Source organism: Desmodus rotundus, chromosome X (assembly GCF_022682495.2).
Source record: "Desmodus rotundus isolate HL8 chromosome X, HLdesRot8A.1, whole genome shotgun sequence".
NCBI lineage: Eukaryota > Metazoa > Chordata > Mammalia > Chiroptera > Phyllostomidae > Desmodus > Desmodus rotundus.
The window spans coordinates 66,883,706-66,900,074 of NC_071400.1; the positions used below are offsets into that span (position 1 = coordinate 66,883,706).

Here is a 16,369-nt window from a genome sequence, read left to right on the forward strand (position 1 = left end):
TGTCCAGCCATAGTCTTGGTGTTCTTTCCAGAGTACACCTTCTCATTTTTTGCAATATCAATAGGCTGAGAATTTTCCAAATCTTCATGTTCTAGTTTCTTTTTTTAATTTTTATTTTTACTAAAAATTTCTCCTTCAGATTATCTCTTTCTTTCAGCATTTTACTCTAAGTTGCAAGGAGAAACCACGCCATGCCTTTATACTTTGCTCAGAAATCTCCTCAGCAAAATATCCAAGTTCATCACTTACAAGTTCTACTTTCCACTCAAGAGAACACAATTCAGCCAAATTACTTGCTACTTCATAACAAGGATTGCCTTTCTTTCAGTTTCCAATAACATGTTCCTCATTTCCATCCAAGACCTCATCAAAACCACCTTTAACATTCATATTTCTACCAACAGTCTCTTCAAGGCAATCTAGGCTTTTTGGTTTTTTAGAAGATTTTATTTATTTATTTTTAGAGGAGAAGGGAGGGAGAAAGAGAGAGAGGGTAACATCAATGTGTGGTTGCTTCTTGCATGCCCGCTACCAGGGACCTGGCCCACAACCCAGGCATGTGCCCCAACTGGGAATAGAACCAGCAACCCTTCGGTTTGCAGGCCCGTGCTCAGTCCGCTGAGCTACACCAGCCAGGGTAGGCTTTTTCTATCAAGCTCCTCAAAACCTTTCCACTGTGCCCACTGCCCAATTCCAAAGTCACTTCCATGTTTTCTTAGGTATTTGTTACAGCAGCACCCCCATTTCCCAGTACAAAAATCTGTATTTGTTTTGGGGTTTTTTTTTTAGGATGGCTCTAACAAAGTATCACAAACTGGGTGGCTCAAAACAACAGAAATGTATTGTCTCATAGTTCTGGAGACCAGGAGTCCAAAATCAAAGTGTCAACAGGGCCATACTCTTTTGGAAAGTGTTAGGGAAGGAACTATTTCATGCCTCTGTCCTGGCTTCTGGTGGTCTCAGGCATTTTTTGGGTTATAGATGCATCACTCCATTCACATGGCCATCTTTTCCTTGTGTGTCTTCACATTGTCTTCTCTCTGGGTGTATCTGTCTCTGTGTTTAGATTTCCCTTTTTCATAAAGACACCAGTCATACTGGATTAGGACCTGGCCTAATAACCTCATTTTAGCTTGATTACTTCTGTAAAGACTCTATTTCCACATAAGGTCACATTCTGAGGTACTAGGGGATATGACTTCAACAGATTTTATTTGGGGGACAAAATTTTACCCATAACAGGTTCCTCACAGATGAAGATGGTGACTGTGCTTACCCACTGAGAGCAGGTGACTGTAGTTCTCCAGCGTCACCTCCTGGTACAGGCGCCTCTGAGTAGAGTCCAGTTGCTGCCACTCTTCTCTGCTGAAGTCCACAGTCACATCCTCAAATGACACCGAGACCTGTAACAACACAATCCTGTTCAAGCTGACATGGTTAGCACTGGGGGGATGGGGAACACATAGATAGGAAATAGTTTTTAATGGTTTTTTCACCACAATATACCATACTATATATTTACTAAATACCTAGTTATACATAATGTTGTGTAAAGTACAAACATCAAATCATAAAATTTTGTTATTCATTGTGTATAAATTTAGTCTTTCATTTTTAAAAAGAATAATTTTGTACAGAATTTGGCCCTGATCCTATGATGTTGCTCATTTTAATTAAAAATTTCTATTGTATAATTTTTAGGAGGAAGTATGTATATATGTTTTTTATAACTTCACATAGGGACTTCCGGTCAAGGTAGATGCATAGATAGGCATGCTTTGCCACCTCACACAACCACAAAAAAATCACAACTAAATTTCAAAACAAGTAGCACCCAGAACTGTCAGAATATTGAACTGTATGGAAGTCTGACAACCAAGGCTTTAAAGAAGCGATAATGGACCAGACAGGTAGGAGGGGTAGAGACATGGAGACAGGGCAGAGAGGCAAGGAGATATGGTGTGGTGTGGAGAGGTGATGGGGGCAGAATGGGCATAGGCAGTCCCACATTCACATGTGGTGAATAAAAATTGGGAAGGATACTTTGGGAATGAGTGCTCCCAGCCCCAGGCCAGATTGCACAGCCAGGGCTCCAGGGCCGGGAAGATAAATCCCCATAACTTCTGGCTGTAAAAACCAGTGGGGGTGGTGGAAGAAACTGCTGGATTTTCAGTAAACCTTACTTAAAGGGCCTGCATGGTCTTAAAATGTATGCAAATCAACCCACTCTGGGATTCAACACTAGGGCCAAAGCTGGAAGAGCAAAAGTCACATAAGAGGAGTGAGTGAAATGACTGGGAACGGGGTGAGTGCTAGGCACACCCCAAGAAGCCAGGCAGCGGCACAGTTCCTTCTCCGAGCCCTCCCCCAACACAGAGCCACAAAGCAATGAAGTGAGTTGCTCCACCCTGTCGATTACCTAAGGCTCCGCCCCACACAATTTACAGGTGCCTTTTACATTGAGTCAAAGCAGCTCTACCTAATACACAGAAACAAATACAGGGAGGCTGCCAAATTGAGGAGACTAAGAAATATGAACCAAATGGAAGAACAGAACAAAACGCCAGAAAAAGAACTAAACAAAATGGAGAAAGCCAACCTATCAGATGTAGAGTTCAAAACACTGGTGATCAGGATGCTCAAAGAACTCATTGAGTATGGCAACAACATAATAGAAGAAATGAAGGTTACAGTAAGTGAAATAAAGAAAAATCTATACTGTAGATTCTACAGGGAACCAACAGTAAGGGGAAGGAAGCTGGGATTCAAATCAACTATTTGGGACATAAGGAAGAAATAATCATTCAATCAGAACAGAAAGAATAAGTAAGAATTCAAAAAAAATGAAGATAGTATAAGACGACTCTGGGACACCTACAAACATGCCAACATCTGAAATCACATGGATGCCAGAAGGAGAAAAGGAAGAGCAAGAAATTGAAAACTGATCTGAAAAAATAGTGAAAGAAAACTTCCCTAATTTGGTGAAGGAAACAGACATACAAGTCTGGGAAGCACAGAGAGTCCCAAACAAGTTGGACCCAAAGAGGACCACACCAAGACACATCATAATTAAAATGACAAAGGTTAAAGATAAAGAGAGAATCTTAAAAGCAACAAGAGGAAAGAAGAGAGTTACCTACAAAGGAGTACCCATAAGGCTATCAGCTGATTTCCCAAAAGAAACTTTGTAGGCAAGAAGGGACTGGCAATGCCTTGGCTAGTGTGGCTCAGGGACTGAGTGCTGGCCTGCAAACCAAAGGGTGGCTGGTTCAATTCCCAGTCAGGGCACATGCCTGGGTTGCGGGCCAGGTTCCCAGTAGGGGGCACACAAGAGGCAACCACACACTGATGTTTCTCTCCCTTTCTTTTTCCCTTCCTTCCCCTCTGTCTAAAGATTAATAAATAAAATCTTTTTTTAAAAAAAAGGAAGGGACTGGCAAGAAATATTCAAAGTCATGTAAGGCACGGACCTCCACCGAAGATTCCTCTATCCAGCAAAGCTATTGTGTGGAATGGAAGGACAGACACAGAACTTCCCGGACAAGGTAAAGCTAAAGGAGTTCATCATCATCAAGCCATTATTCCATGAAATGTTAAAGGGACTTATTTAAAAAAAAAAAAAAAGATCAAAACTATGAACAGTAAACTGACAACAAACTCACAACTATCAACAACTGAACCTAAACCTAAACCTAAACAAAAACAAAAACAAACTAAGCAAACAACTAGAACAGGAACAGAGTCATAGAAATGGAGATCACATGAAGGTTTACCAGCTGGAAGGGAGAAGGAGAATGGGGGAAAAGGTGCAGGGGTTAAAAAGCACAATTGGTAGGTACAAAATAGACAGGGGGATGTTAAGAATAGTATAGGAAAGGTAGAAGCCAAAGAACTTATGTGCACGACCCATGGACATGAACTAAAGGGGGGATTGGTGGAGGGAAGAGGGGTACCAGGAAGAGGGGGCAAATGGGCAAAATTGGGACAACTGTAATAATATAATCAATAAAATATACTTAAAAATAAAATAAAATATAAAAAAAATAAAAACCCACTTCACATAGTTCCCTCTACTGTTGCTTTCATTTACTTTAAAAAATATCGCCATTTTAAAAAAAATATTGTATTTATTTATTTTTTAGAGAGAGGGAAAGGAAGGGAGAAAGAAAGGGAGAGAAACTCATTGGTTGCTTCTCCCACGCCCCCAACCAGGGACCTGTCCTGAATGTGGCCTGACTGGGAATCGAACTGGTGACCTTTTGGTTTGTGGGATGATGCCCAACCCACTCAGCCACACCACTCAGGGTGGCCATTTTCTTTTGATGCCTTTTTATTGCTCATTTCTAATTTAATTCCATAATGGTCAGAAAATATATTCTGTATGATTTTTTTTCTTGTCTGAATTTTTTTCTTTTTTCCTTTTTGCTCAATCTCTCCAAATTTAAGTGGACATCTTAAAAAGAAAAAGTTGCTACTGTGCTGCAAAGCCTGAGTTAGCCAATGGGCATGACTGGAGAGCAATGTGGCTGTGACTGCAGAATTGAGGCATCCCTAAAGTTGAAATAGATGGCATCATTCATGAGAACCCTGACGCCTGATACAGAGTTCTGGGCATACTGAAAACATGAGATGTTCATTGGTTGAACCCTGAGCAGCTGGCCATATTGTTCAAAACCAAAAACCAATGTAAAGGTTTCCTTGCTGGAATGGAGCCACCCTCTCAACTCCATGCCTCATCCCTTCCTCCCCATCTACCTTGAAATCAACTGCTTTGAAGAAATGATTAGGGGTGGGACAGAGGGTTCCCTGTTCCCAAGAGGGACTGAAGGCCATACATACACCCTCTGAGTATGCTGGAGAACTTCAGGGAATGGAGAACCTCTGACTTTTAAGGCAATATTGGATACAGGTGCCTAATGAGTGCCCATCCTACCAGATCTCAAGGAGGTGAGGCAGCAGCCAAGTTCAGGTGATAGGGTTTCAGCAGGGATTAATGAGGAAAAGCACCTAGGCCACCTTTGGAGGGCAGGGGTTGGGCCAATACAATGTACTGTCATTGCAGCTTCCATGGCTGAATGTGTCACTGGTATGGTGTTTTAAATGCTTGTTGTATGAATGCTAATAAAATGCAAAGGAGGTTCTCCTGTTTCATGACTGACGTATGTGGAGAGATGGTAGCAGGGCATGCAAATCACTTCCCAACCCATCTCCGTGTCTTCTCCCAGGTGGTCTAACAGGAACAACAGAGAATTCTCAGAGGACAAAGGGAAGTCACAGCCTTGATTAAGACTAAAAGGCAGCAGGTGTAATTATATAATGTGTCAATACAATAGCCTTGTATGGCCAGTGAAATAGTCCAGCATGGGCTGCAGTCACTGGAGATTACTGCAAATGGAATTCTGCTGTCACTCTGGCTGGCCCTGGCCGTTCCAGCCATTGTGACTGTAACACATTGCAAAGATTGACGATGTCACATGGGATGCTGGGTTGGATGTTGCCTGGGTTTTCTTTCTTTTTTCTTTTTTTATCCCAGTGGAGTTGGCAGACACTTCCATGGATCTCTTGTGCTCCCGCACATCTTGCTGGGTATGACAAGAAAGCAAGGGAATGCCCTTTCCCTGGGTTTCACAGGTTTGCATTGGCAGCAAGCAACTTTGAGGCTGGCTTCCCAGCTGCTATTAACCAACAGGTTCCTCAGGTTCAGTGTTCATTTCCCGTAATGCAACTCACTGCACAGACTGGCTGCTGTCAAGGATTATCTGAGCCGCCTCTGTGGGAACTGGGGCTTACGGAAGCTATAGTCAAAGGTTTTTGGTTTTTTGAAATGGAATTTTCCCTGTGGCCAAAGGGGAAAAGACCTTTCTCCACCCCTTCCCTTTTCTTAGAGCATTTCCTTGAGAAAACTGGTATTTGTATATCTTTCTTCTGACCATTTGATATGTATGTTAATCTTTTGAAAAGATAAATAAACCTTTTGTCAGAATTACAGCCTGGGAGCCATCTCTTTGAAATACAAACATCAAGGACAATAGAGTCCCTATCTACTTGTCACCCTGGGAGCTTAGTCTAGGTGCCTGGCTCCAAGCTTTAAACTACCTGCTTGTCATAGAGACAGAAGTTAGATTTTGCCTTTGGATAAAGCCAATTAACTAGCACAGATGGCCACTCCACATACCAGGTGAACCTAGGGTGAACTATGAAAGAATGCCAAGAAAAACAACACTTAAGTCCTCTTGCATGAGGAGAAGTTATCATTTATCTTGAGAACATGTATGTGACGGGCTTTATCTACTCAGCTACATAAAAGGGTGATGTATCTTTTTTATCTTTGCAATCTCCTTAGCAGATGGCCCATGATGCAAATCACGGTTTGGTTTAATACTCAGTAATAAAATTCTTTTCTTTTCTTTTTTACATTAGTAGACACAATTTCCTGAGTTGTTAGGAAATTTAAAAAAAATTTTCCCCAACAATCTGCTGATGAGGATGGGATGGTCTGAAAGTTCTCAACTGAGCAGACCAGCTAAGGACCAGTGAAGTATAAAATGCCTCCCTCCTAGCTCTGTGCTCTTTCCAAATACTAACCAAATGAACCATGCTCTCCAAATTCCAGATTTTATTCTTGAGTAAGCATGTGTTAGACAAGACCTAAAATCCATCAGGATCACCATTAGCTGTGATGGTGGTAAAATATGGGAAGCCAAGAATGTTGCCTGCAGGTCTGTCTCATAAAGGGCTAATATACAGGGTGGGGCAAAAATAAGTTTACAGTTTTGAGTAGGCAAAACACAGAGTTTATGCTTGTATTGCTATCTATTAATTATTGTATTATTTTCTATATGAACAACTGTAAATATACTTTTGCCCCACCCTGTACAGTCTCTCTCTATAACATTTGGAATGAAATACAGTCTTACAGTGGCCTGAGGAAGATGTTTTTGATTTGAGTGAATTAACTTATGTGTGGTGGGTTTTAGAAGGATTTTATGCCCAGGAAATGAATTACCTGTGTTCATGGGATGAATATCATTCTAAGAAGAAAGTTTAAAATTATTCAGAAAGATTGAGGAAAATGGAAGGTGAAATGGGAGGATTAAGTCACTTTCTCTTTTAATAAACCCTCCTCCTTTCTCTGCTGTCCCCACTCCCATTGCTCCCCTTCCATTGAAACACTTGTATCCCTTCCAGCCTCAAAATGACTCCAGGTAAGCACAGAGGACACTTTGGTTTGCAGGATAGCACTCAATCCACTGAGTCATACTAGCCAGTCAATAAAATATAATTTAAATTAAAAAAGAAAAAATCTCCCAGTTGGGCTGGTAAGTGACAAATGCAAGTTGCAGAACAAGAATTAGTGTGATCTAATTTATGTAAAGAACAACCAAAAAGCAGCATTCTTTATTTGTACATATACATGAATATGGTTATAACTGCATGCAGTAGTCTCTGGAAAGATCACGCCAAAAAGACTTAAACAAATACCAGACCCTGCCTCACTCTCCTTAGTCCAAAATGGCACATAAGCCTCAACTGCCCAATGTCTCCTTGGGTCTAATATTTTTATGGCACCCCCACATGCAAGTCCATAATAAATGTTAAACATTTTCTGCTGTTAATCTGTCTCATGATAATTTGATTATTAGCCCAGCTAGAAGAACTTAGTAGGTGGGAAGAAAGATTATTTTTTTACCCCCACACTCTGACTCAATTTCCTACTTAGCCTAGATTCTATCTTCAAGAGTCCCCTTCTCATCCACATCATCACATAACTAAGAAAGCAGAGATTGTAAAGCAACACTATCAGAGAATAATTGAGAACTTGGGTAAGAGTCTGTGATCCTATATGAAGGTGACAGAATGGAAAGTAGTTGTAGTCATCACTTGGAAATGAAAAACAAAACAGGGTGCTAGCTTGAAAAGTACCAACGTGGAAAAGGAAACCTAAATGCCATCTATTTTAATTAAATATTTTATTTATTTATTTTTAGAGAGGGGAGGGAAGTGGAAAGAAAGGGAAACATCAATGTGTGGTTGCCTCTCGAGTGCCCCCAACTGGGGACCTGGCCTGCAACCCAGGCATGTGCCCTGACTTGGAATTGACCCAGCGATCCTTTGGTTTGAAGGCTGGCACTCAATCCACTGAGCTACACCAGCCAGGGCTAATTCTATGTGTTTCTTTACTCAATGAAGAGACAGCCAGCCCTTCCTAACCACATGGCTCATAAAGCTGATGCCATTGAGAAGCTACCCAGACCTCCCTGGGGTTGGGGGGTGGGGAATTGAAACAGCAAAAATGTACACGCCCTTCAACCCCACTAATATTACTCACTTAAGGGTTTCTTTTCCTGTGCCCAGGGAAGACTCACAGAAGTTTGCACAAGTACTTGGCGGTATGGTTTCATGGGATGTGCACTGGTTGCTGCACAGAATTCTGCAACAAGCAGGCTTTGCTTGTTTGATAGAGCAGACACATCAGGACTGGAAGATGATCCACTGCATCAGGCGTTTCATAGCCAAAAGACTATCTGCTGCCCCAGACAACCATGGAAGAACTAAGGGCTTTAGGGACCCACTGAGAGGGGCTGCAGATGGCCATATTTGAATCCTTTCTGCCAAAAGTGAGTTGGGAGAAACTGAAGCAGTGTACCCAGAACACCAGTGAGTTCCCTGTTAATTTCCATCAGCAGTTTGTTGAGACCTTCTCAAAATTTACCAGCATGGATGGAGGGACAGATCAAAATCACTCTCTGGTATCCATATTGTGTCAGCCTAGGACAGACTATTACTCAAATCTTAGCAGCAGCTGCTCAGGTTTGGGGCAATCTAGAGAAAGATGGAGAAAGGAAGCAATTAAAAACCACTGTGTTGGCTGCTCAGTTATGACTATTTTCTAAGGGAATAGCACCTACTCTGGACAACATATAAAGGGAGCCAAGGTAGATGGGAAGGCTGTAGGTCATTATTCAAGAAGCCAATACATTGGAAGAGGGCTGGTAAAAAGACCAGGAGACACAGATACTGTAGGAGCAAGGGATTCAGGAAGGCCCAGGACAAAACCCTCAGCTGGGGAATAATAGGCAAATGGCTCAAAATCAACAGAGGGAGGGAATCTTGGAGGTGCAAACTGGTGAACCACAAGTTTCAATAACTTTCCCTCAGCCTAACCTATGCTTGCCTTTTCTAGTAAATACTGGTGCTACTTATTCTGCAATTTCCTCAAAATTTTGTCCTTTTTCATCTAGTGGTAGGTCAATGCAGGTTGTTGACATTTCATGTCAGCTTTCTACTTGTTCCTTTTCTTCCATGGTTCCTATAAAGATAGGTCCTCTAATGAAGAACATGTTTTCTTACTTTCTCCTGTAAACATACTAGGTAGAAATCTGCTTGCAAATTTGCTGTGCAAAATAAAGGCTACCGTATTCTGTACTCTGTGTGGAGTACCTGTGGCACTTCCTAGAGAAAAGGCACCTGATTTGGTTACTATGTGCCTTCAGAAAGAAAAGGAGTATGAGAGAGAGTGGCAGTCTCCCATTGCACTGGACAAGTACCCCAAACTGAAACAAATCAATTCATTACTTTGGGCCCTGCAGAATAATGATACTGGTTTAATTCAAGATATTGAAAAGTTTTCAATAGCAATAATCGTGCCTCAGATAAACTTCATTGGCTACAATACTGCTACAGCACAAAGCTAATTCAAGATATTGAATTGATAAAAAATACTTTCCAAAAGCATAAGCTATGACCATGTGTAAAACAATATCCTTTGTTGAGAGCTCTTTGTTGAGAGGTAACAAAATCAGTTATAAAAGAATTAGACTGTCCCTAACCTGGGTAGAGTTGTACCAGGTTTGGTGGTGCTTGTCCCTTATCAGCCAGAGATAAAGTAACTCCTTGTTTACCCCACTTGGCTTTTGGTCTGTGTCTGTACCTGGTTCATGCCCTGGAAACATGCTCATACTTGCTTTTTACATCTGTATTTCTAGCCTATTACTATTATCTATCTATCTATTACTATCTATGCACTATTAAATGAGTTAATAACCAGATCTGGCTTCCAGATCTGTTCCCATTGGGGTACTATCTTTGTGGCAGAGTATGTCTGTGAAGCACTTTATGCCTGGCACGTAGCTCTATTGGGTACTTAGTGTTCTCATTTTGCAATGCCTTGAATGTTCCATGATCTCAAACTGTATGCCCTCTACCATATCAAGATTTTCTCCTGATTTGTACAGGTTATGATGTGATCACTCAAGCCCAATCTGGGATAGAAAAATGGCCACTTTTGCCATATCAATTCTACAACAGGTCAAATTGGATCTAAAGGTCACCCACGCACTGGTCCTGGCACTCACAAAAGACCTGGCACAGGAGGTGAGAACGTAGCTTATTTATCCTCCCCTGAAAGACTGCTTTAGAAATAATGAGTACAATACAAAAATCACATTCTGCTCCCCAACCACCACGACCTTGGGAGAACTGAGGTATCTACCCAAACACAATAAGCATTACTTTTTCCACCCATTTCCTAAGTCAAATGGGAAGGCTGCTGGGTGGAGCCAGGTTGGCTGAGCAAGTTTGGTGGCTGCTTTAAGGACAAACCCCCTGGCAATCAATGGGCAAGGAGAGACACTTGATTGGTACTGTTGCTCTTATATCAGCCAGGGGCAAAGCAGTCATACAGTCCTTAGTTCACTCTAGCTTTTAAAAATATATATATATCTTATTGATTATGCTATTCAGTTGTGCCTTTTTTTTTCTCCCTTTTATTCCCTTCCACTTTGTAACCCCCCACCCACCAGCATTCCACCACCTTAGTTCCTGGGAACTAAGTCCCATGTCCATGGGTCCCACATGTAAGTTCTTTGGCTTCTCCATTTCCCATACTATTCTTAACCTCCCTCTGTCTATTTTGTACCCACCATTTATACTTCTTATGCCCTGTACCTTTCCCCCCATTCTCCCCATGCCTTGCAGAAGGTAGGTTTTGTCTAATCATGGTGTGTATGCAGTTGGGATGGCTTGAAGTTTTCCTCTTTTCAAAAAGCCGATTCTCAGGTAATGGTAAAGGTTCTGTTAATACACATAATTTCCATTTTGAGGATACCAGAGCATATGGAATCCAGCAGAAGTCAATTTATTTCCCCTGTTGTTCAGGATAGAAAGAAAGGAATTTTCCCTGCTGCCAAAAGGCAAAGAAACCTCCTTTCCTTTCTTAGAGCATTTCCTAGAGAATACTGGTATTTGTAAATCCTTCTTCTGCCCTTTTGATAGATATATGTATCTTTTAAAAGGCTAAATAAACCTTTTGTCAGCATTACAACCCAGGAATTTTTTTTCTTAAAGGTCTGGAAGCCATCTCTTTGAAATACAGACATCAAGGACAATAGAGCCCCTATCTACCTGTCACCTTGGGAGCTTGGGCTGGGTGCCTGTCTCTAAGCTGTAACCACTTGCTTGTCATAGAGACAAGAGAAGTTTGATTTTGCCTTTGGGTAAAGCCAATTAACTAGCACAGATGGCCACTCCACATACCAGGTGAACCTATGGTGAACTATGAAAGAATGCTGGGGAAACAACACTGTCAAGTCCTCTTGCATGAGGACAAGTTATCATTTATCCTGAGAACATGCCATGTGATGGACTGTTATTTGCTCAGCTATGCAAAAGGGTAAGATTTCTGTCTTTGCAATCTCCTTAGCCAATTGTTTGTGATGTGCATTGCAGTCTGGTTTAATGCTTATTTAATAACAAAATGGGTTTCTTTCTATTCTACATTTGTGGAGAGGATTTCCTGGGTTTGCAGGAAAGTTTAATTTTGTTTTCCCTTAACATGCAACCAAGCTACTCTAGCTACAGTTTTCTTTTTCTCTGAGTAATAAAGTCTTTCATCACTGACTCAGGAGTCTCATGACTTCTGTCAACATACTTGGAACTGTGGTGAGCCCACCTCTTAGCTTCCAAGTAGAGTAAAATCTCATACTATTTCCAGTTCTTGACACCAAGAACTAAGCCCAAGCTGCATTCATGTGGCAAGGCCTTCAATACACATTCGCAGTGCTGTTCCAGGAGTAATGAGAGTACTTTGGTGTTTCACACCAGTGAGTGGGTCAGGCTTTAGGGTGATAGTCTCTACCCTCTGCTATCCAAACTCTTCACTATCTAGATGAAGTCCTCTTGGTCAGCCAGTCAGAAGCCTCAGTCTCAATGGCTCTTCCTGTGATATTATCAAGCCTTTGCCATCAGAGATGGCTGGTAAACCCTGACAGAATTCAGGGGCTAGATCACCAAATAAAATGCCTGGGACCTCTGAATAGATTCACAATGCTCTATCTTCCTTGCAGTCAAGGAAAAACTTCTATCTTGTTGAACCCCATAGCAAAAAGGAAGCCCAGCACCATACTGAACTCTCTAGGTATGGGAGACTGTATGTGCCTCACCTGGGCATTCTACTTGATCCTCAACTGCAAACCAGTGTCCTTTGAATGGGACACAAACTAACAGGCAGTGCAGGATGCTGTCCAGCAAGCTGTAGCACATTCTTGGCTTCCTATGTTTAGGGTCCGAAAAGCCTAAATGGCCCTGTTGAGCCACCAGTCTGTGTAATTGATGATTTTACCTATTGAGGTCCTAGCAAAGGTAGGCAGCCTTTTTTCAGAATAGCCCCTTGGGGTTTTGACCTTGTCATCTTCCTTACACAGCTACCACCTATACTCCTTATGAAAAGCAGCTATTAGCTTGCTACTGGGTCTTTGTCAAAAGTGAACACCTGAGCCGTGATGGCCTTGCACCTCTCTAGCCTGAGATTCTCATTTTGGGGTAGGTCAATTCAGACTCAATGACTAATGAGGTGGGAAGGGCCCAACAAGCTTAACTTGTCAAAAGGAAAGAGTATATTCAAGACCACAGCTGGCCTGGTTCCAGCAGCATACTGGCTTTACATAAAAATGGGACAGCTATCTCCTTGGGGAAAAATTTATTTCCCACTCTGCCAACCAGACCAAGGATGCTGAGCTTAATAGGTCCCTCAATTCACAGAAGCTCCCCCAATGCCTGGACTTGATCCACTAATGGTTTGGCTAAGCTGGACTCTAATGATTTCAACTGGGCTGCATGACTGTTCCACCTCAGCAGAACTAAGAATGGATGTGAGCACTCCAGTCAGCAGGCAGAACTGAAGGCTATTCTCATAACTCTAGATAATATTCCCTTTTACATTTATTTATTATTGAGCTATTGTCAATGTCCAGCTGTTCAGGCTCCCATGTGGAAGACTGTACATTGAGAGCTTGAACAGCCCTCTTTGATATCACAGACTGTGGAAACAAATCACAGCTACTAATTGAATGGTCTTGATCACCCATGTAGATGCCCATGGTAAGGGTCCATTCTTTGATGACAGTGACTGGAATCAAGCTGCTGATTGTGCCTTCACTGACCAGATTACTGCCACTGCTTTCTGCATCCATCATCACATTGGGCATGGCAATGCATCCATCATAACAGACTGGTCACAAATGACAATACTGCATTTCTGATACAGAAGCTACCACTGTATACCAAATTTGTGACTCCTTCCAAAACATGACTTGTGATGATGAAGGGCACATAGCACAAAGGGTGGCCCCACCTGCTCCTGGCCAACTGAATGTATCACACCTCAAGCCCCGTCTCAGAGTTTTTACTGATGTTGCATCAACAGATACTTTTTCAGGTCAAAACATTTCTGTTTCAGTCTGCTTATCCCACTTCATCCACACAATTGTGGCCCTTAGAATTAACCTGTGTCAGGTTTTCAGCTTTCTAGACTATTTGCAGCCTAAAAATGGAACATCTTTTATTGCAAAAGCCATGTAACAATGGGCTGTTAGTCAAGGTATTTGATGGACTTTCCACACTCCCTACCACCCACTGGCATCTGATATTGCTGAGCATTGGAATGGCCTCCTCAAAAGGAAACTCAAGCCTTGGCCAGTGTGGCTCAGTTGGTTAGCCCTCAGTTCGTTAGAGTGTCATCCCATAACCAAAAGATTGCGGGTTCGATTCTCAGTCAGGGCACATACCTAGTTTGCAGGTTTGATCTAGTCCAAGTGTGTACAATCCTTGGTATGGGTGCATAAGGGAGGCAACCAATCAATGTTTCTCTCTCACATCAACATTTCTCTCTCCCCCTTCCCCTCTCTCTAAAAACAATGAAAAACATGTCCTCAGGTGAGAATTTTCAGAAAAAGAAACTCCAAAGGATTTCAGACTCTACCTCCCTCACTTCCTCCTGCTCCATATATGCTCTCTAGTAAGGCAGTTTAGTCAATGAATGTGGCTGTCCCGACAGGTGAATCATCTCCTTTCAGCCGCTCCCTAGGTAATGATCAGAACAAAAGCTGTTAGGGGTTATATGATAATTTGGGATCCTGTCTTGAATATTCTTGGGTATAATCAATCTTCTTCCTTTCACCTAAGAGCAACCCCAGATTAGTCTGATTGCTAACCCTATGGGTGGCAAACCAGCTGGAAGGGAGGCTGCTAGGAGATTTAAATTTAATTCTGATTCAGTCACCTGCATTCACTGGTTGGCTTGACACTGTCCTAGATCATAAAATAATGACCACTTGGTTAAGTACACTGCTTACTGTGTTCCTCTTCAATAACCCACATGGGCCAAAGGGTAGAACATAGCAGATCTCTGTAAATTTATAAATATGCTTGTGTTCCTGTTGCATCTGAGTGATTGAAATGAAAGGTCAGGAAACTAGGAGGAGATAAGTGGGGGGAGTGAATTTATAGCTACTAGAATGAACCATAATGATTTAGTGTCAGTAGAGGGTGAGCAACAACACAGAAACTGAAGAAGAAACACCTTACACCCCAGGAGGTACAGGAAAGGGAGGGGTATTAACAATTCTTGTCTTTCAGAACCACCCTTGGAGCATTCCTCACAAAGGAAAATGCCGTGGTACATTTCCCCCAACTGCTGCAAGTGCCTTAAATTTACCTGACTGTCAGGTCTGCTAATACCTGCAACCACAATGTTATCACCATTCCACTTAAGCTTGCTAAGAAGTCTATCAGAAACATCAGGGAGGGCCCCAGCTCCTGCATCACACACAAAAAACATACGTCCAAATGTCTCCTCCCCTCGAACCATTTCCGCTGGCTGTTGCTCAGTCATTCTATGTGACAGAAGAATGCCATGCAGCTGGTAGCATGGACATACAGGACAGGTGGGAATGAACACCTTTAGGCTGTCTCTCCAATAACAAGAACTAGACTCAAGTTTACAAACAGAACTGAGGACCCTTGACAATGCTGAACTTCACCTGAGCCCTAAAAACAGTGACAGTTAAGAAATTCCCTCACCCTTTTATGCTCTTAGAAATGACTTACCACAAATAACACCTTTCCCCTTATGACTTAGACAAGATTTGCTGTCCACTCTTTCCATGAACCCCCACAAGACTTCCAGGGTTTACCTCTGACAAGGCTAAACACAGACATTTCTCCTTTTATCAAACTTGCTCAAAGGCCAGACCCAGACCCTCCAACTCCTCGCTGTCTCATGAATAATTAACTGAGATTAGAAGTTTGGACACAGAGATAAACATTTCCTTTTCAGCTGACAGAGACTTCCCCTGAATGTAGAAACAATTCCACCTGTAAATCTCCCTGCCACAACTTGACTAATCCTCATTATGAAAGTAAAGGGCAAAATCACTGGATGAGATGCTCTGATCTTCACGTGTGGGATGCTCTCTCGATTACAATAGCTTGAATAAAATCAATTTCCCTTCTTGTTCAGTTTTGTCTTTAACAGTAAGAGACTATCAGCTAGCTGAGAGGCCACAGTGGAGGCATTTTCAACCTATGTCTCCTGACTGCTGGAGGCCCTACTTAGGGGGTCCCACCAATTGTAAACAATACTTTCTTCTGGGGGCACTAGCATTAACTTGCCTTCCTCCCAAAAATATCATGATCTGGACCTTAAGGGTGGTCATATGTGACCTGCAAGTGTTCAAGGTGGTGACCGGTGGTTCAGGTAGCCCTTAAATGATTCTGGGGATCTCTCCAAAAGGAGGCTACCTACTTGGTTGCTACTACGAGCTTCCTAGAAGGGTAAATGGCTTGTTACTTATGTACACCTCCAGGGCAATTATTCTCATGATAGGAATCATCCAATTAGACAAAGGTGGTAAGACATTTGTCCCTGATTTTATCTGAGGTGATCAACATACCATCTTGGCCCTGGAAGGCATTCTGAGTCAAGCCCAGCTTACTGTCCAGTGTTGTTCCAGAAGTTGAACTTTCCCCTTTGGGCCAAGGCAGAATCTGTGCAACTGCTAATATATCCTGCTGTACCTGGAGTAATGTC

At 42.2% G+C, this 16,369-nt stretch overlaps 1 protein-coding gene, 1 non-coding gene and 1 pseudogene across 2 annotated transcripts in view; 1 reads left to right on the forward strand and 2 right to left on the reverse strand.

The window, feature by feature from the left end:
• Positions 1-16,369, reverse strand: part of ZNF81 (zinc finger protein 81) — a 39,288-nt gene that overhangs the window by 13,603 nt on the left and 9,316 nt on the right. Inside the window, exon 3 of the mRNA XM_024580085.3 lies at positions 1,277-1,403. Within this exon, the coding sequence (XP_024435853.2) occupies positions 1,277-1,403 (127 nt within the window). The remainder of the gene's footprint in view (positions 1-1,276; positions 1,404-16,369) is intronic.
• Positions 9,535-9,696, reverse strand: LOC112322524 (U4 spliceosomal RNA; annotated as a pseudogene).
• LOC112322541 (small nucleolar RNA SNORA48) lies at positions 9,824-9,958 on the forward strand. Its single transcript, XR_002976653.1, has one exon. It is a non-coding gene; the product is annotated as a small nucleolar RNA SNORA48 (small nucleolar RNA).